The 20,988-nt window shown below is 42.9% G+C and overlaps 1 protein-coding gene across 2 annotated transcripts in view; it reads right to left on the bottom strand.

Annotated features, from left to right (window-relative positions):
- Positions 1 to 5,697: 5,697 nt before the first annotated feature.
- Positions 5,698 to 20,988, bottom strand: part of LOC148505661 (uncharacterized) — a 38,636-nt gene continuing 23,345 nt past the window's right edge. The window contains exons 5-6 of one of the 2 annotated variants that reach the window (XM_088447910.1): positions 6,838 to 9,087; positions 5,698 to 6,451 (exon numbers count right to left, since the gene is read on the bottom strand). In XM_088447910.1, the coding sequence (XP_088304036.1) occupies positions 6,414 to 6,451; positions 6,838 to 9,087 (2,288 nt within the window). In that variant the 3' untranslated portion in view covers positions 5,698 to 6,413. Of the gene's footprint in view, positions 9,088 to 20,988 lie in introns of both variants that reach the window. The other variant, XM_088447909.1, reaches the window with a different exon arrangement.

Raw genomic sequence — 20,988 nt, 5'->3', positions numbered from 1 at the left:
CAAGGCACCTCAGTTAGTTATCAAGCCATAGGCCGGAGAAGGAAGAGAGAGAAAAAAGATCTGGACACATACAAGAATCACATTCTCACCAGAGGGAGATGGAAAACCGGTGACCAGAGCAAAGCCCATCTGCAGCACAGGTGCGACAGGGCGGGAGTCCTGTGGAACCCTATGGACTTCGTAGAAATAGAGATAACAAGGGTAAGTTCTTACCATATCTCATATTTTCTACTTCAGGGTCCATAGGGTATCCACAGGATACCTTGGGGATGTCCCAAAGCAGTATCCTTTAAGGGTGGGGACGCTCCTGTGCAGAAAGGAGAATCCGCCGCCCGAAGGAAGCATCCTGAGAGGCGAAGGTGTCAAACCTGTAATACCTCACGAAGGTATGGACAGAGGACCACGTAGCAGCCTTGCAGATCTGAACTGCCGAGGCACCACGTCGAGCTGCCCACGAAGGACCCACAGACCTAGTGGAATGAGCCTTCAGAGAAGGAGGGACCGGTAGGCCTTCATGAAGATAAGCTTCAGAAATAGCCATACGGATCCAGGCTGCCAAAGTTTGCTTCGAAGCAGGCCAACCCTTTTTACGGAAGCCATAGAGGACAAACAAAGCGTCCGACTTCCTAAACGAAGAAGTGCGGTCCACATAAGTCCTTAAGGCCCGCACAACATCCAAAGAGGCCTCACCCACGGAAAGACCCGGTGAGTTAAAGGCCGGAACAACTATTTCCTCATTAACATGAAACTGGGAAACAACTTTGGGAAGAAACTCGGGCCGAGTGCGGAGCACTGCCCTGTTCCCATGAAAAACCAAGAAAGGGGGTCTACAAGAAAGAGCCCCTAACTCAGAAACACGTCTGGCCTGAAGCAATGGCCAGAAGGAAAACAGTCTTAGCTGTTAGCCATTTAAGATCCACTGAGCCCAGTGGTTCAAACGGCGGTCCTTGGAGAGCCCTCAGGACCACAGCCAAATCCCAAGGCGCCACAGGTGGAACAAAGGGCGGCTGAATGCGGAGAACACCCTGCATAAAGGTGCACACATCCGGGATTGTAGCAATCCTACGGTGAAACCAGACAGATAGGGCCGAAACCTGTACCTTCAAAGAAGCAAGGCGAAGCCCATGATCTAGTCCCGCTTGCAGGAAGGCGAGAATCCGAGACAGACGAAACTCCCGCGGTGCATAACCTCTCGGTTGGCACCACTGGAAGAACGTATGCCACACGCGATGGTATATCCTCGCGGAAGACGGTTTCCGAGCTCGTAACATGGTACGCACCACAGAGCTGGAAAACCCCCGGGACCTCAGCATGGCCGTCTCAACAGCCACGCCGTCAAAGACAGCCGAGTCAGGTCTGGGTGAAGGCAAGGACCCTGAGACAGAAGGTCCGGTCGTAGCGGCAACCGCAGAGGACTGTCCACGGACAGACCCTGAAGGTCTGAGAACCAGTGCCGTCTGGGCCACGCGGGAGCTATCAACAGGAGCGTCCCTCCTTCCTGTTTGAATTTCCGGATTACCCGTGAAAGGGAGACCGGAGGGAACAGGTATGCGAACCGGAACGTCCACCGGACGGACAGAGCATCCACCAGAGACGCCCCTTCGTCTCTTGTGCGAGACCCGTACACCGGCAACTTGTTGTTGTGCCGGGACGCCATGAGGTCGATTTCTGGAAGACCCCACCTGTCCACCAGTAGTTGAAAAACGTCCGGGTGCAGGGACCATTCCCCCGGAGGAACGTCCTGGCGACTTAGAAAGTCCGCCTCCCAATTTAGCACTCCCGGGATGAAGACCGCTGATATGGCCGGAAGATTGCGCTCCGCCCAAACCAGGATCCGAGACCTCTACGAGAGCCGCCCGACTGCGAGTTCCTCCTTGCCTGTTTATGTAGGCCACGGTGGTAGCGTTGTCCGACTGGACCTGCACAGGGCGACCCTGGAGAAACCGCTGTGCCTGCTGGAGAGCATTGAAGACCGCACGGAGTTCCAAGATATTTATTGGAAGCTCCGCTTCTGTCGGCGTCCACCTGCCCTGGAACAAGTGTGGACCCGAAACTGCTCCCCAGCCCCGAAGACTGGCGTCCATTGTCAACAGGACCCAATTTGGAACCCAGAACGGACGTCGCTTGTTGAGGTGGGTCGTCTGTAACCACCACGCAAGGGACAGGCGAACCTCCGGGGTGAGCACAATCGTCCGGAACTTCAGAGACTGAGTCAGCCCGTTCCACTTGGACAGGATCAGGTGCTGCAGAGGTCTGGAGTGAAACTGGGCGTATTCCACCATGTCGAACACCGACACCATGGAGCCCAGTAACCTCATCGCCGAGTGTAAGGACACCCGGCGGCTGTGCAGACAACTGCGCACCCTTGACTGTAAAGCAGAGATCTTGTCCTCCGTCACGAAGATCCTTTGCTGTCCCGAGTCCAATAAGGCTCCAAGATGCAGAATCCTCTGAGACGGGATTAGAGTGGACTTCTGCCAGTTGATTAGCCAGCCGTACCGTTGCAGCAGTGCAATGGTCAGGTCCAAGTGGCGTAACAGGAGCTCTGGCGATCCTGCCACCAATAACAGGTCGTCCAAATACGGCAACATGCGGACTCCCTGCAGCCGCAGAGAAGCCGCCATGACCGCCATCACCTTGGTGAAAACACGTGGTGCTGTTGCCAGGCCAAAAGGTAACGCCCGAAACTGGAAGTGGTCGCTGCGGATTGCAAACCTGAGGAACTGTTGATGGCGCAAAAGAATAGGGACATGCAGGTAAGCGTCCTGTATGTCCAATGACACCATGTAGTCCCCAGGTTCCAGCGCTACAATGATGGACCGTAGGGTCTCCATCCGAAACTTCGGGACCCGCAAAGACTTGTTGAGTGCTTTGAGGTTGAGAATCAGACGATATGACCCATTGGGTTTCTGTACCAAAAATAGATTTGAATAGAAACCCTGGCCCCTCTGGGAGAATGGAACAGGCACTATAACTCCAGCCTGGAGCATAGTGTGCAATACCTTCCACAGCTCCGTAGCCTTGTTCCGGTCTGATGGTAGACCCGTGGTGAAGAATCGAGCCGGGGGTCTGTGCCGGAAGGAGAGGGCGTATCCGTGGGAAACCACCTCCAGAACCCAAGTGTCTGTCGTAGTAGTCGACCAACACTGGGTGAACTGTAGCAGGCGGCCTCCCACCCTGGGATCCCCCAAAGGGAGGCCCGGACCGTCAGGCCGCAGGCTTGTCATCTGGCTTGGGGGCCGGACGTCTGGTACTCCATGCCTGCTTCCGGGGCTTGACCGATTTCTTAGGGCCAGCCTGTCGAGGAAACGACTGTGGTTTGGGCCTGCCCTGGGCCCTAGATGACCGAAAGGACGATGGTCCAGAACCAGAAGGAGCAGCGGCCGACAAGCAGATTTGGCTGCCGCCAGCGTGGCCACAATCTTATCCAGATCCGGACCGAAGAGAACTTCTCCGGTAAACGGCAACGCTTCCAGACCTTTCTTGGAATCTGCGTCCGCCTTCCAGGATCGCAGCCACAAGGTGCGACGAGCAGCTACCGCTGCTGAAGAAATTCTAGACACCAGAGTACTAATGTCTAGAGCCGCCTCGTTGATGTAGGTGGCCGAATCACAGAGATTGCCAATCAACTCCGCCTGTTCGGCCGGACAGTCGGATTCAAAAGAAGCCTCTGATGAATCCGCCCAGCGCTCCATCGCTCTGGCAACCCAGCAAATGGCCATAGCCGGCCGTGCTGCCCCCCCTGCAAGGGAATAAGCGGACTTCAGGCAGATTTCTACCTTGCGGTCCGTAGCATCCTTAAGGGAGGACATGGATGGCATCGGCAATGTGGCACTACGGACAAGACGGGTCACGTGAGAATCCACCTGTGGAGGAGATTCCCACTTAGCAAAATAATTATCCGCGAACGGATAAGCCACCGCCAGGCGTCTCTGCGGCTGGTATCCTTTGCCAGGTTGTTTCCACGCCTCCTCTAAATGGTCCACCAACTGACCCGAAAGAGGAGACTGTGGCATCGCCCTTCACATCTTTGAAAAAGACATACTTAGATTTAGCCGCTGGGGGAACTTCGTCCTCAATCACCAAGGCTGTGCGGACCGCCCGAATAAGTCCAGGACTATATACTTTGGACTTAGCATCAGCGTCCTTAGTATGGAGAGGTTCCTGATCGTAAGGATCCAGAATCTCCCCATCATCAGACGTCCCTTCGTCATCCTCATAAGGAGCGGACAGAGACGCCACCGGCCTTTTATGAGGCCGCATCACAGACTCCCCTTGCAACACATCCGACAAGTGCTGTACAGAACTCGTCAGGGAGTTAACCCACGCTGGCTCCTGAGAACCCGGGAGCGGGGAAATAGGGAGACTGTGGGGTACCACCAATTGTCGTGGGAACCCCTGCATGGGTGACGACACCACAGACTGCTGGGACAAACCCATCGGAGTAAACGCGGGCTGCGGAGCTAACTGACCCACTAAAGCTGTTAACGCCTGAGCGAAACAAGCCCAGGGCGGCTCCTGTACCGGTGCTGTAACCGTAATAGGCCGCGCCATGGACAAACACTGCCGGCAAAGGCCCTCCGCGCTACCCTCCCCCTCCGCTAACGGTACTTTGCACGTGGTACACTGTAGCCGGAGGGGAAAATCACTTTCAGACATGATGGCACCACGTATGTGACCTCTCTCACCAATTAAGTATTAAATAGGCGAGACCACCCTGCAGCACCGCACCGCACCGCAAGGGCTTTAGCAGAAAGAACAGGGACAGTAATAAAGCTGACAGTTTAGAGAAGAAAAGTTACAGGCAGCGCTAGCACAGTCACATACAATGCAGAGAAATAACAATTCCTGCACTAACAGCGCTGATCACTCAACTACACACAGGGCCTGGTAGGACACAGCGCTGCATACACAGACCTGAGCCACAGCGGAGGAGAGGTATGCGGGGGGACCCAGACCACGATGCTTCCGTCCAGCGCTTCCAGCAGCGTTCACCATGCGTTCTGGAGAAGATGGCCGCCGAGGAGCAGAGAGGAGGCTGGCCTGGGGGAGGAGCGCTGCCACAGGACCAGTCGGCAGCATGCAGAGAGGGCTGTGTGCAGCAGGGGAGGCGCCGGCTGTGAGACAGGGAAGGCGCGCTCCCCTGGCATGCATTTAACCCCTGGGATGCCGCAGCGCTACCGGTCTGCTGCGGTCCGCTGTCCCAGGGGGTAGTGGAAAGCGCAGGTTGGTCGCCTGGCTCCACGCTGCAGCCAGTCCCCAGGGAGCCCCCTGCCTGGGGACTTAGAACCATGTGACCAGCGGGGACCCACCGCGGGACCCCGCTGCTTACCTTTGTCCCCCTTGGATCCGGCTATGGTCCGGAACATCTGGGGTCACCGCTAGCTGTGACCCGATGCTCACCAGCATCCCCGGATCGGTACCGGCGTTCTGGTACCGGGGGGGTGTAGGGAAGACAGCATGGACATCAGGACTGACTGTCCATACTGTACATCCAGATGTGCAGCCACAGCTGCACTGAAGAAAGCTTCAGGGGCTCTTCTAGCCCCCACTCCGACAGGTGCACCCGACGCCGGCCGGGCACCAAACTAAACTGAGGTGCCTTGGCTCGGGGGCGGGGTATAGGAGGGGGACCCTAGTGCATCCTGGGAGGTTGAAAAGCTTAACTCTATGGTGCCCAGCGACTGACGTCACACCTATACCCCAAGGTATCCTGTGGATACCCTATGGACCCTGAAGTAGAAATATAAATGAGCTAAGATTTCCAACCTATATATTATAGCCAAGTGCCAGTGCAAACTAAAATGTATCCTCCCATATTCCTCTAATAACTGTGCTGTTACTTGGTGAAAACAAACACTCGCCATGAGAGATTGCAGTGGTATCAGGAAATGTATCCTCCCATATTCCTCTAATAACAGTGCTGTTACTTGGTGAAAAACATTCGCCATGAGAGATTGCAGTGGTAACTCTTCTTATAGTTCATTTGAATCTCAATGGTGCAGATGCCAGTGGAGTATAAATCAATAGCAGTGGCATCACAGCAGCAGTAGGGCACTAATAAGACGTCTGTCCCTCGGTGCACAAGGGTACAGCAGTGTTCTCTCCTGCAATGTGCCAGCTGGGTTCTCTGAAGACTGGTGCTGTTTAAATCAAATCCCATTCCTCAGTATTAAAGAGCACTCACTGTAGCTTGTAATGAAGCAAGAGATAAAAAAAAGTTCCATCCACAACAAAAGGTAAAAGCTTGGCAGGCTGGGATGAAAAGAGCTCAGAGAGCAGCTCCCACTGCAATTAACCCTTTGGTAGACTAGTTTCTTTCCTCACTCAGGAGGTCTGAGACAGTAAATCCTAGTCTTGATAAAGTTCTGTTTGTGTCTGGCTGTATTACAATATTACAGCTATCGCAGCTGCTAACATCGCTGCTGCATCTTCTGCTGAATCAGCCCCACTGATTGGATATTATATTGCAAAATGGATAACAATTAATATAACAAAATCAAGAATACAAGTTGAACAGATGCACAAATAATGACAGCTCAACCCTTTATATAACGAAAAAAATGTGAGAAGTCAATAAAGAGCTTGTGTCTGGTGAAATACTATGCCTAATATGTTCTAAATAAATCTGTTCTTTGGGACAAAATACTTTCACCCTGCAAACCTTCACCTGTTATATGTGTGAATGATTCAATGTTTAACAAGATCTGATTTCTATCATTTCTCTCAATTAGAACATGGAAATGGCTTCTCATCTATGAGTTCTCTCATGTCTAACGAGATGTGATTTCAGCATAAAACATTTCCCACACTCAGAACATGAAAATGGCCTCTCACCTGTGTGACTTCTCTCATGTATCACAAGACCTGATTTCTCTGTAAAACTTCTCCCACACTCAGCACATGAAAATGGCCTCTCCCCTGTGTGACTTCTCTCATGTATCACAAGACTTGATTTAACTGCAAAACATTTCCCACACTCAGAACATGGAAATGGCTTCTCACCTGTGTGGCTTCTCTCATGTATAACAAGACTTGATTTAATTGCAAAACATTTCCCACACTCAGAACATGGAAATGGCCTCTCACCTGTGTGACTTCTCTGATGTATAACAAGACTTGATTTCTGTGTAAAACTTCTACCACAGTCAGAGCATAAAAATGGCCTCTCCCCTGTGTGACTTCTCTCATGTATAACAAGACTTGATTTAATTGCAAAACATTTCTCACACTCGGAACATGGAAATGGCTTCTCACCTGTGTGACTTCTCTCATGTGTAACAAGATCTGATTTCTGTGTAAAACTTCTCCCACACTCAGAACATGAAAATAGCTTCTCACCTGTGTGACTTCTCTCATGTATAACAAGATGCGATTTCCGTGTAAAACATTTCCCACACTTCAAACATGGAAATGGTTTCTCACCTGTGTGACTTCTCTCATGTACAACAAGATATGATTTCTGTTTAAAATCTGCCCCACATTCAGAACATGAAAATAGCTTCACACCTGTGTGACTTCTCTCATGTATAACAAGATGCGATTTCCGTGTAAAACATTTCCCACACTCAGAACACGAAAATGGTTTCTCACCTGTGTGACTTTTCTCATGTAAAACAAGAATTGATTTCATTGCAAAACATTTCCCACACTCAATACATGGAAATGGCTTCTCGCCTGTGTGACCTCTCTCATGTGCAACAAGATGTGCTTTCTGTGTAAAACATTTCCCACACTCAGAACACGAAAATGGTTTCTCACCTGTGTGACTTTTCTCATGTGTAACAAGATGTGCTTTCTTGGTAAAACATTTCCCACACTCAATACATGGAAATGGCTTCTCACCTGTGTGACTTCTTTCATGTGTAACAAGATGCGATTTCCGTGTGAAACATTTCCCACACTCAGAACACGAAAATGGTTTCTCATCTGTGTGACTTTTCTTATGCATAACAAGAAATGATTTTTGTGTAAAACATTTCCCACACTCAGAGCATGGAAATGGCCTCTCACCTGTGTGACTTCTTTCATGTATAACAAGATATGATTTGTGTTTAAAACATTTCCCACATTCAGAGCATGGATATGGTTTCTCACCTGTGTGAATTCTTTCATGTCTAATAAGATGTGATTTGTATGTGAAACATTTCCCACACTCAGAACACGTAAATGGTTTCTCACCTGTGTGACTTTTCTTATGCATATCAAGATATGATTTCTGTGTAAAACATTTCCCACACTCAGAGCATGGACATGGCCTCTCACCTGTGTGCCTTCTCTGATGCACAGCAAGCTGTGAAGGTTGTTTAAAACTTCTACCACAGTCACAGCATAAAAATGGCCTCTCCCCTGTGTGACTTCTCTCATGTATAACAAGACTTGATTTAATTGCAAAACATTTCTCACACTCAGAACATGAAAATAGCTTCTCACCTGTGTGACTTCTTTCATGTATAACAAGATGCGATTTCTGTGTAAAACATTTCCCACACTCAGAACACGAAAATGGTTTCTCACCTGTGTGACTTCTCTCATGTATAACAAGATGCGATTTCCGTGTAAAACATTTCCCACACTCAGAACACGAAAATGGTTTCTCACCTGTGTGACTTCTCTCATGTATAACAAAATATGATTTCTGTGTAAAACATTTCCCACACTCAGAGCATGGATATGGCTTCTCACCTGTGTGAGTTCTCTCGTGTCTAAAAAGATTTGATTTGTGTGTGAAACATTTCCCACACTCAGAACACGAAAATGGTTTCTCACCTGTGTGACTTCTTTCATGTGTAACAAGATGTGATTTGCATGTAAAACATTTCTCACACTCTGAACAGGAATATGACTTAGCTGGCTGATGGGTACTGAGCTTTGTGCCCTGTATAAAACATTTGGTAGCTACTTTATCAGAACATTCCTCATGATAAGTGGGATCAGATAACAGATCTGTACAGTGAAGAGTTGGATGATTAATTGAGGTAATAGGGATTAGTACTGGAGAATCTCTTGTGATGTTATCTTCTATTTCACAGTCTGTAGATACAGAGAGATGTTCCTGCCACATATTTCTTCTGTTACATCCATCTGCTGGGAATACAATATATAGAAATATCAATATTTGCCCATAACATGTTTACTTATATGAGGCTCTAATGTCCATCTAAACCGAGTATAAGTACAGTATTTAGAATTATATTTTATCATAATGGTTACATGTCTATTTCTATAGGTGCTTATAAGATATAAAATACACAAAATAGTAAGAATAAGTAATATCAAAGAAGAAAGGTCATTTTAGATTAGGTGCATTAAAAGCAAAGGACTAAACTGAATTCTAAGGAAATTAGATAAAAATAATTTTCCCATATTAATAAGTAGTCATAATATTGTGACTAGAAAAGTTGACTGTCTATTAACAGCTGTTCTCTATTACTACAGTCACTATTATACTGTGTGTATAGTCATTCACCATTCGCTACAATGTAGTGCTGTTCTCTATTACTACAGTCACTATTATACTGTGTATATAGTCAGTCAGCATTAGCTACAATGTAGTGCTGCTCTCTCTATTACTACAGTCACTATTATACTGTGTGTGTAGTCAGTCAGCATTAGCTACAATGTAGTGCTGCTCTCTCTATTACTACAGTCACTATTATACTGTGTGTAGTCATTCAGCATTCGCTACAATGTAGTGCTGCTCTCTCTATTACTACAGTCACTATTATACTGTGTATAGTCATTCAGCATTGGCTACAATGTAGTGCTGCTCTCTCTATTACTACAGTCACTATTATACTGTGTATAGTCATTCAGCATTCGCTACAATGTAGTGCTGCTCTCTCTATTACTACAGTCACTATTATACTGTGTGTATAGTTAGTCAGCATTCGCTACAATGTAGTGCTGCTCTCTCTATTACTACAGTCACTATTATACTGTGTGTATAGTTAGTCAGCATTCGCTACAATGTAGTGCTGCTCTCTCTATTACTACAGTCACTATTATACTGTGTGTATAGTTAGTCAGCATTCGCTACAATGTAGTGCTGCTCTCTCTATTACTACAGTCACTATTATACTGTGTGTATAGTTAGTCAGCATTCGCTACAATGTAGTGCTGCTCTCTCTATTACTACAGTCACTATTATACTGTGTGTATAGTCATTCAGCATTAGCTACAATGTAGTGCTGCTCTCTCTATTACTACAGTCACTATTATACTGTGTGTATAGTCAGTCAGCATTAGCTACAATGTAGTGCTGCTCTCTCTATTACTACAGTCACTATTATACTGTGTGTATAGTCAGTCAGCATTCGCTACAATGTAGTGCTGCTCTCTCTATTACTACAGTCACTATTATAGTGTGTGTATAGTCAGTCAGCATTAGCTACAATGTAGTGCTGCACTCTCTATTACTACAGTCACTATTATACTGTGTGTATAGTCATTCAGCATTCGCTACAATGTAGTGCTGCTCTCTCTATTACTACAGTCACTATTATACTGTGTATAGTCAGTCAGCATTCGCTACAATGTAGTGCTGCTCTCTCTATTACTACAGTCACTATTATACTGTGTGTATAGTCATTCAGCATTCGCTACAATGTAGTGCTGCTCTCTCTATTACTACAGTCACTATTATACTGTGTATAGTCATTCAGCATTCACTACAATGTAGTGCTGCTCTCTCTATTACTACAGTCACTATTATACTGTGTGTATAGTCATTCAGCATTAGCTACAATGTAGTGCTGCTCTCTCTATTACTACAGTCACTATTATACTGTGTGTATAGTCAGTCAGCATTAGCTACAATGTAGTGCTGCTCTCTCTATTACTACAGTCACTATTATACTGTGTGTATAGTCAGTCAGCATTAGCTACAATGTAGTGCTGCTCTCTCTATTACTACAGTCACTATTATACTGTGTATAGTCATTCAGCATTAGCTACAATGTAGTGCTGCTCCCTCTATTACTATAGTCACTATTATACTGTGTGTATAGTCATTCAGCATTAGCTACAATGTAGTGCTGCTCTCTCTATTACTACAGTCACTATTATACTGTGTGTATAGTCATTCAGCATTCGCTACAATATAGTGCTGCTCTCTCTATTACTACAGTCACTATTATACTGTGTATATAGTCATTCAGCATTAGCTACATTGTAGTGCTGCTCTCTCTATTACTACAGTCACTATTATACTGTGTATAGTCATTCAGCATTAGCTACAATGTAGTGCTGCTCTCTCTATTACTACAGTCACTATTATACTGTGTGTATAGTCAGTCAGCATTAGCTACATTGTAGTGCTGCTCTCTCTATTACTACAGTCACTATTATACTGTGTGTATGGTCAGTCAGCATTAGCTACAATGTAGTGCTGCTCCCTCTATTACTACAGTCACTATTATAGTGTGTGTATAGTCAGTCAGCATTAGCTACAATGTAGTGCTGCACTCTCTATTACTACAGTCACTATTATACTGTGTGTATAGTCATTCAGCATTCGCTACAATGTAGTGCTGCTCTCTCTATTACTACAGTCACTATTATACTGTGTATAGTCAGTCAGCATTCGCTACAATGTAGTGCTGCTCTCTCTATTACTACAGTCACTATTATACTGTGTGTATAGTCATTCAGCATTCGCTACAATGTAGTGCTGCTCTCTCTATTACTACAGTCACTATTATACTGTGTATAGTCATTCAGCATTCACTACAATGTAGTGCTGCTCTCTCTATTACTACAGTCACTATTATACTGTGTGTATAGTCATTCAGCATTAGCTACAATGTAGTGCTGCTCTCTCTATTACTACAGTCACTATTATACTGTGTGTATAGTCAGTCAGCATTAGCTACAATGTAGTGCTGCTCTCTCTATTACTACAGTCACTATTATACTGTGTGTATAGTCAGTCAGCATTAGCTACAATGTAGTGCTGCTCTCTCTATTACTACAGTCACTATTATACTGTGTATAGTCATTCAGCATTAGCTACAATGTAGTGCTGCTCCCTCTATTACTATAGTCACTATTATACTGTGTGTATAGTCATTCAGCATTAGCTACAATGTAGTGCTGCTCTCTCTATTACTACAGTCACTATTATACTGTGTGTATAGTCATTCAGCATTCGCTACAATGTAGTGCTGCTCTCTCTATTACTACAGTCACTATTATACTGTGTGTATGGTCAGTCAGCATTAGCTACATTGTAGTGCTGCTCTCTCTATTACTACAGTCACTATTATACTGTGTGTATAGTCATTCAGCATTAGCTACAATGTAGTGCTGCTCTCTCTATTACTACAGTCACTATTATACTGTGTGTATAGTCAGTCAGCATTCGCTACAATGTAGTGCTGCTCTCTCTATTACTACAGTCACTATTATACTGTGTGTATAGTCAGCATTAGCTACAATGTAGTGCTGCTCTCTCTATTACTATAGTCACTATTATACTGTGTGTATAGTCATTCAGCATTAGCTACAATGTAGTGCTGCTCTCTCTATTACTACAGTCACTATTATACTGTGTGTATAGTCAGTCAGCATTCGCTACAATGTAGTGCTGCTCTCTATTACTACAGTCACTATTATACTGTGTATATAGTCATTCAGCATTCGCTACATTGTAGTGCTGCTCTCTCTATTACTACAGTCACTATTATACTGTGTATAGTCATTCAGCATTAGCTACAATGTAGTGCTGCTCTCTCTATTACTACAGTCACTATTATACTGTGTGTATAGTCAGTCAGCATTAGCTACATTGTAGTGCTGCTCTCTCTATTACTACAGTCACTATTATACTGTGTGTATGGTCAGTCAGCATTAGCTACATTGTAGTGCTGCTCTCTCTATTACTACAGTCACTATTATACTGTGTATAGTCAGTCAGCATTAGCTACATTGTAGTGCTGCTCTCTCTATTACTACAGTCACTATTATACTGTGTGTATGGTCAGTCAGCATTAGCTACAATGTAGTGCTGCTCTCTCTATTACTACAGTCACTATTATACTGTGTATAGTCATTCAGCGTTAGCTACATTGTAGTGCTGCTCTCTCTATTACTACAGTCACTATTATACTGTGTGTATAGTCATTCAGCATTCGCTACAATGTAGTGCTGCTCTCTCTATTACTACAGTCACTATTATACTGTGTGTATGGTCAGTCAGCATTAGCTACATTGTAGTGCTGCTCTCTCTATTACTACAGTCACTATTATACTGTGTATAGTCATTCAGCATTAGCTACAATGTAGTGCTGCTCCCTCTATTACTACAGTCACTATTATACTGTGTATAGTCAGTCAGCATTCGCTACAATGTAGTGCTGCTCTCTCTATTACTACAGTCACTATTATACTGTGTATAGTCATTCAGCATTCGCTACAATGTTGTGCTGATCTCTCTATTACTACAGTCACTATTATACTGTGTGTATAGTCATTCAGCATTCGCTACAATGTAGTGCTGCTCTCTCTATTACTACAGTCACTATTATACTGTGTGTATAGTCAGTCAGCATTAGCTACAAGGTAGTGCTGCTCTCTCTATTACTACAGTCACTATTATACTGTGTGTACAGTCATTCAGCATTAGCTACAATGTAGTGCTGCTCTCTCTATTACTACAGTCACTATTATACTGTGTGTATAGTCATTCAGCATTAGCTACAATGTAGTGCTGCTCTCTCTATTACTACAGTCACTATTATACTGTGTATAGTCAGTCAGCATTCGCTGCAATGTAGTCCTGGTCTCTCTATTACTACAGTCACTATTATACTGTGTGTATAGTCATTCAGCATTAGCTACAATGTAGTGCTGCTCTCTCTATTACTACAGTCACTATTATACTGTGTATAGTCATTCAGCATTAGCTACAATGTAGTGCTGCTCTCTCTATTACTACAGTCACTATTATACTGTGTGTATAGTCAGTCAGCATTAGCTACAATGTAGCGCTGCTCTCTCTATTACTACAGTCACCATTATACTGTGTGTATAGTCATTCAGCATTCGCTACAATATAGTGCTGCTCTCTCTATTACTACAGTCACTATTATACTGTATGTATAGTCAGTCAGCATTAGCTACAATGTAGTGCTGCTCTCTCTATTACTACAGTCACTATTATACTGTGTGTATAGTCATTCAGCATTCGCTACAATGTAGTGCTGCTCTCTCTATTACGACAGTCACTATTATACTGTGTATAGTCATTCAGCATTCGCTACAATGTAGTGCTGCTCTCTCTATTACTACAGTCACTATTATACTGTGTGTATAGTCAGTCAGCATTAGCTACAATGTAGTGCTGCTCTCTCTATTACTACAGTCACTATTATACTGTGTATAGTCAGTCAGCATTCGCTACAATGTAGTGCTGCTCTCTCTATTACTACAGTCACTATTATACTGTGTGTATAGTCATTCAGCATTCGCTACAATGAAGTGCTGTTCTCTATTACTACAGTCACTATTATACAGTGTGTATAGTCATTCAGCATTCGCTACAATGTAGTGCTGCTCTCTCTATTACTACAGTCACTATTATACTGTGTATAGTCATTCAGCATTCGCTACAATGTAGTGCTGCTCTCTCTATTACTACAGTCACTATTATACTGTGTGTATAGTCAGCATTAGCTACAATGTAGTGCTGCTCTCTCTATTACTACAGTCACTATTATACTATGTGTATAGTCATTCAGCATTCCCTACAATGTAGTACTGCTCTCTCTATTACTACAGTCACTATTATACTGTGTGTATAGTCATTCAGCATTAGCTACAATGTAGTGCTGCTCTCTCTATTACTACAGTCACTATTATACTGTGTGTATAGTCAGCATTAGCTACAATGTAGTGCTGCTCTCTCTATTACTACAGTCACTATTATACTGTGTGTATAGTCAGTCAGCATTCGCTACAATGTAGTGCTGCTCTCTCTATTACTACAGTCACTATTATACTGTGTGTATAGTCAGTCAGCATTGGCTACAATGTAGTGCTGCTCTCTCTATTACTACAGTCACTATTATACTGTGTGTATAGTCAGTCAGCATTCGCTACAATGAAGTGCTGTTCTCTATTACTACAGTCACTATTATACTGTGTATAGTCATTCAGCATTAGCTACAATGTAGTGCTGCTCTCTCTATTACTACAGTCACTATTATACTGTGTATAGTCATTCAGCATTCGCTACAATGTAGTGCTGATCTCTCTATTACTACAGTCACTATTATACTGTGTATAGTCAGTCAGCATTAGCTACAATGTAGTGCTGATCTCTCTATTACTACAGTCACTATTATACTGTGTGTATAGTCATTCAGCATTCGCTACAATGTAGTGCTGCTCTCTCTATTACTACAGTCACTATTATACTGTGTGTATAGTCAGTCAGCATTAGCTACAAGGTAGTGCTGCTCTCTCTATTACTACAGTCACTATTATACTGTGTGTATAGTCATTCAGCATTAGCTACAATGTAGTGCTGCTCTCTCTATTACTACAGTCACTATTATACTGTGTGTATAGTCATTCAGCATTAGCTACAATGTAGTGCTGCTCTCTCTATTACTACAGTCACTATTATACTGTGTATAGTCAGTCAGCATTCGCTACAATGTAGTGCTGCCCTCTCTATTACTACAGTCACTATTATACTGTGTGTATAGTCATTCAGCGTTCGCTACAATGTAATGCTGATCTCTCTATTACTACAGTCACTATTATACTGTGTATAGTAAGTCAGCATTCGCTGCAATGTAGTCCTGGTCTCTCTATTACTACAGTCACTATTATACTGTGTGTATAGTCATTCAGCATTAGCTACAATGTAGTGCTGCTCTCTCTATTACTACAGTCACTATTATACTGTGTATAGTCATTCAGCATTAGCTACAATGTAGTGCTGCTCTCTCTATTACTACAGTCACTATTATACTGTGTGTATAGTCAGTCAGCATTAGCTACAATGTAGCACTGCTCTCTCTATTACTACAGTCACTATTATACTGTGTGTATAGTCATTCAGCATTCGCTACAATATAGTGCTGCTCTCTCTATTACTACAGTCACTATTATACTGTATGTATAGTCAGTCAGCATTAGCTACAATGTAGTGCTGCTCTCTCTATTACTACAGTCACTATTATACTGTGTGTATAGTCATTCAGCATTCGCTACAATGTAGTGCTGCTCTCTCTATTACGACAGTCACTATTATACTGTGTATAGTCATTCAGCATTCGCTACAATGTAGTGCTGCTCTCTCTATTACTACAGTCACTATTATACTGTGTGTATAGTCAGTCAGCATTAGCTACAATGTAGTGCTGCTCTCTCTATTACTACAGTCACTATTATACTGTGTATAGTCAGTCAGCATTCGCTACAATGTAGTGCTGCTCTCTCTATTACTACAGTCACTATTATACTGTGTGTATAGTCATTCAGCATTCGCTACAATGAAGTGCTGTTCTCTATTACTACAGTCACTATTATACTGTGTATAGTCAGTCAGCATTCGCTACAATGTAGTGCTGCTCTCTCTATTACTACAGTCACTATTATACTGTGTATAGTCATTCAGCATTCGCTACAATGTAGTGCTGCTCTCTCTATTACTACAGTCACTATTATACTGTGTGTATAGTCAGCATTAGCTACAATGTAGTGCTGCTCTCTCTATTACTACAGTCACTATTATACTGTGTATAGTCATTCAGCATTCGCTACAATGTAGTGCTGCTCTCTCTATTACTACAGTCACTATTATACTGTGTGTATGGTCAGTCAGTATTAGCTACAATGTAGTGCTGCTCTCTCTATTACTACAGTCACTATTATACTGTGTGTATAGTCATTCAGCATTCGCTACAATGTAGTGCTGCTCTCTCTATTACTACAGTCACTATTATACTGTGTGTATAGTCAGTCAGCATTCGCTACAATGTAGTGCTGCTCTCTCTATTACTACAGTCACTATTATACTGTGTGTATAGTCATTCAGCATTCTCTACAATGTAGTGCTGCTCTCTATATTACTACAGTCACTATTATACTGTGTATATAGTCATTCAGCATTCGCTACAATGTAGTGCTGCTCTCTCTATTACTACAGTCACTATTATACTGTGTGTATGGTCAGTCAGTATTAGCTACAATGTAGTGCTGCTCTCTCTATTACTACAGTCACTATTATACTGTGTGTATAGTCAGTCAGCATTAGCTACAATGTAGTGCTGCTCTCTCTATTACTACAGTCACTATTATACTGTGTGTATAGTCAGTCAGCATTCGCTACAATGTAGTGCTGCTCTCTCTATTACTACAGTCACTATTATACTGTGTGTATAGTCATTCAGCATTAGCTACAATGTAGTGCTGCTCTCTCTATTACTACAGTCACTATTATACTGTGTGTATAGTCAGTCAGCATTGGCTACAATGTAGTGCTGCTCTCTCTATTACTACAGTCACTATTATACTGTGTATAGTCATTCAGCATTGGCTACAATGTAGTGCTGCTCTCTCTATTACTACAGTCACTATTATACTGTGTGTATAGTCATTCAGCATTAGGTACAATGTAGTGCTGCTCTCTCTATTACTACAGTCACTATTATACTGTGTATAGTCAGTCAGCATTAGGTACAATGTAGTGCTGCTCTCTCTATTACTACAGTCACTATTATACTGTGTGTATAGTCATTCAGCATTAGCTACAATGTAGTGCTGCTCTCTCTATTACTACAGTCACTATTATACGGTGTGTATAGTCAGTCAGCATTCGCTACAATGTAGTGCTGCTCTCTCTATTACTACAGTCACTATTATACTGTGTGTATAGTCATTCAGCATTCGCTACAATGTAGTGCTGCTCTCTCTATTACTACAGTCACTATTAAACTGTGTGTATAGTCATTCAGCATTGGCTACAATGTAGTGCTGCTCTCTCTATTACTACAGTCACTATTATACTGTGTGTATGGTCAGTCAGCATTAGCTACAATCTAGTGCTGCTCTCTCTATTACTACAGTCACTATTATACTGTGTGTATAGTCAGTCAGCATTAGCTACAATGTAGTGCTGCTCTCTCTATTACTACAGTCACTATTATACTGTGTGTATAGTCAGTCAGCATTCGCTACAATGTAGTGCTGCTCTCTCTATTACTACAGTCACTATTATACTGTGTGTATAGTAATTCAGCATTCGCTACAATGTAGTGCTGCTCTCTCTATTACTACAGTCACTATTATACTGTGTGTATAGTCAGTCAGCATTAGCTACAATGTAGTGCTGCTCTCTCTATTACTACAGTCACTATTATACTGTGTATAGTCAGTCAGCATTAGCTACAATGTAGTGCTGCTCTCTCTATTACTACAGTCACTATTATACTGTGTGTATAGTCATTCAGCATTAGGTACAATGTAGTGCTGCTCTCTCTATTACTACAGTCACTATTATACTGTGTGTATAGTCATTCAGCATTAGGTACAATGTAGTGCTGCTCTCTCTATTACTACGGTCACTATTATACTGTGTATAGTCAGTCAGCATTAGCTACAATGTAGTGCTGCTCTCTCTATTACTACAGTCACTATTATACTGTGTATAGTCAGTCAGCATTAGCTACAATGTAGTGCTGCTCTCTCTGTTACTACAGTCACTATTATACTGTGTGTATAGTCAGTCAGCATTAGCTACAATGTAGTGCTACTCTATCTATTACTACAGTCACTATTATACTGTGTATAGTCAGTCAGCATTGGCTACAATGTAGTGCTGCTCTCTCTATTACTACAGTCACTATTATACCGTGTGTATAGTCAGTCAGCATTAGCTACAATGTAGTGCTGCTCTCTCTATTACTACAGTCACTATTATACTGTGTGTATAGTCAGCATTAGCTACAATGTAGTGCTGCTCTCTCTATTACTACAGTCACTATTATACTGTGTGTATAGTCATTCAGCATTAGCTACAATGTAGTGCTGCTCTCTCTATTACTACAGTCACTATTATACTGTGTGTATAGTCATTCAGCATTAGCTACAATGTAGTGCTGCTATCTCTATTACTACAGTCACTATTATACTGTGTGTATAGTCATTCAGCATTAGGTACAATGTAGTGCTGCTCTCTCTATTACTACAGTCACTATTATACTGTGTGTATAGTCAGTCAGCATTAGCTACAATGTAGTGCTGCTCTCTCTATTACTACAGTCACTATTATACTGTGTATAGTCATTCAGCATTCGCTACAATGTAGTGCTGCTCTCTCTATTACTACAGTCACTATTATACTGTGTATAGTCAGTCAGCATTAGCTACAATGTAGTGCTGCTCTCTCTATTACTACAGTCACTATTATACTGTGTATAGTCAGTCAGCATTAGCTACAATGTAGTGCTGCTCTCTCTATTACTACAGTCACTATTATACTGTGTATAGTCATTCAGCATTCGCTACAATGTAGTGCTGCTCTCTCTATTACTACAGTCACTATTATACTGTGTATAGTCATCCAGCATTCGCTACAATGTAGTGCTGCTCTCTCTATTACTACAGTCACTATTATACTGTGTGTATAGTCATTCAGCATTCGCTACAATGTAGTGCTGCTCTCTCTATTACTACAGTCACTATTATACTGTGTATAGTCATTCAGCATTCACTACAATGTAGTGCTGCTCTCTCTATTACTACAGTCACTATTATACTGTGTGTATAGTCATTCAGCATTAGCTACAATGTAGTGCTGCTCTCTCTATTACTACAGTCACTATTATACTGTGTGTATAGTCCGTCAGCATTAGCTACAATGTAGTGCTGCTCTCTCTATTACTACAGTCACTATTATACTGTGTATAGTCATTCAGCATTCGCTACAATGTAGTGCTGCTCTCTCTATTACTACAGTCACTATTATACTGTGTATAGTCAGTCAGCATTCGCTACAATGTAGTGCTGCTCTCTCTATTACTACAGTCACTATTATACTGTGTGTATAGTCGGTCAGCATTCGCTACAATGTAGTGCTGCTCTATTACTACAGTCACTATTATACTGTGTATAGTCAGTCAGCATTCGCTACAATGTAGTGCTGCCCTCTCTATTACTACAGTCACTATTATACTGTGTGTATAGTCATTCAGCATTCGCTACAATGTAGTGCTGATCTCTCTATTACTACAGTCACTATTATACTGTGTATAGTCAGTCAGCATTAGCTACAATGTAGTGCTGATCTCTCTATTACTACAGTCACTATTATACTGTGTGTATAGTCATTCAGCATTCGCTACAATGTAGTGCTGCTCTCTCTATTACTACAGTCACTATTATACTGTGTGTATAGTCAGTCAGCATTAGCTACAAGGTAGTGCTGCTCTCTCTATTACTACAGTCACTATTATACTGTGTGTATAGTCATTCAACATTAGCTACAATGTAGTGCTGCTCTCTCTATTACTACAGTCACTATTATACTGTGTATAGTCAGTCAGCATTCGCTACAATGTAGTGCTGCCCTCTCTATTACTACAGTCACTATTATACTGTGTGTATAGTCATTCAGCGTTCGCTACAATGTAGTGCTGATCTCTCTATTACTACAGTCACTATTATACTGTGTATAGTCATTCAGCGTTCGCTACAATGTAGTGCTGATCTCTCTATTACTACAGTCACTATTATACTGTGTATAGTCATTCAGCATTAGCTACAATGTAGTGCTGCTCTCTCTATTACTACAGTCACTATTATACTGTGTATAGTCATTCAGCATTAGCTACAATGTAGTGCTGCTCTCTCTATTACTACAGTCACTATTATACTGTGTGTATAGTCAGTCAGCATTAGCTACAATGTAGCGTTGCTCTCTCTATTACTACAGTCACTATTATACTGTGTATAGTCATTCAGCATTCCCTACAATGT

This window comes from Taudactylus pleione, unplaced genomic scaffold (assembly GCF_031769625.1).
Source record: "Taudactylus pleione unplaced genomic scaffold, aTauple2 ptg000445l, whole genome shotgun sequence".
Classification (NCBI taxonomy): domain Eukaryota; kingdom Metazoa; phylum Chordata; class Amphibia; order Anura; family Myobatrachidae; genus Taudactylus; species Taudactylus pleione.
Note: the sequence above shows the minus strand (reverse complement) of the source record. Positions and strands in the feature narration are given on the sequence as shown.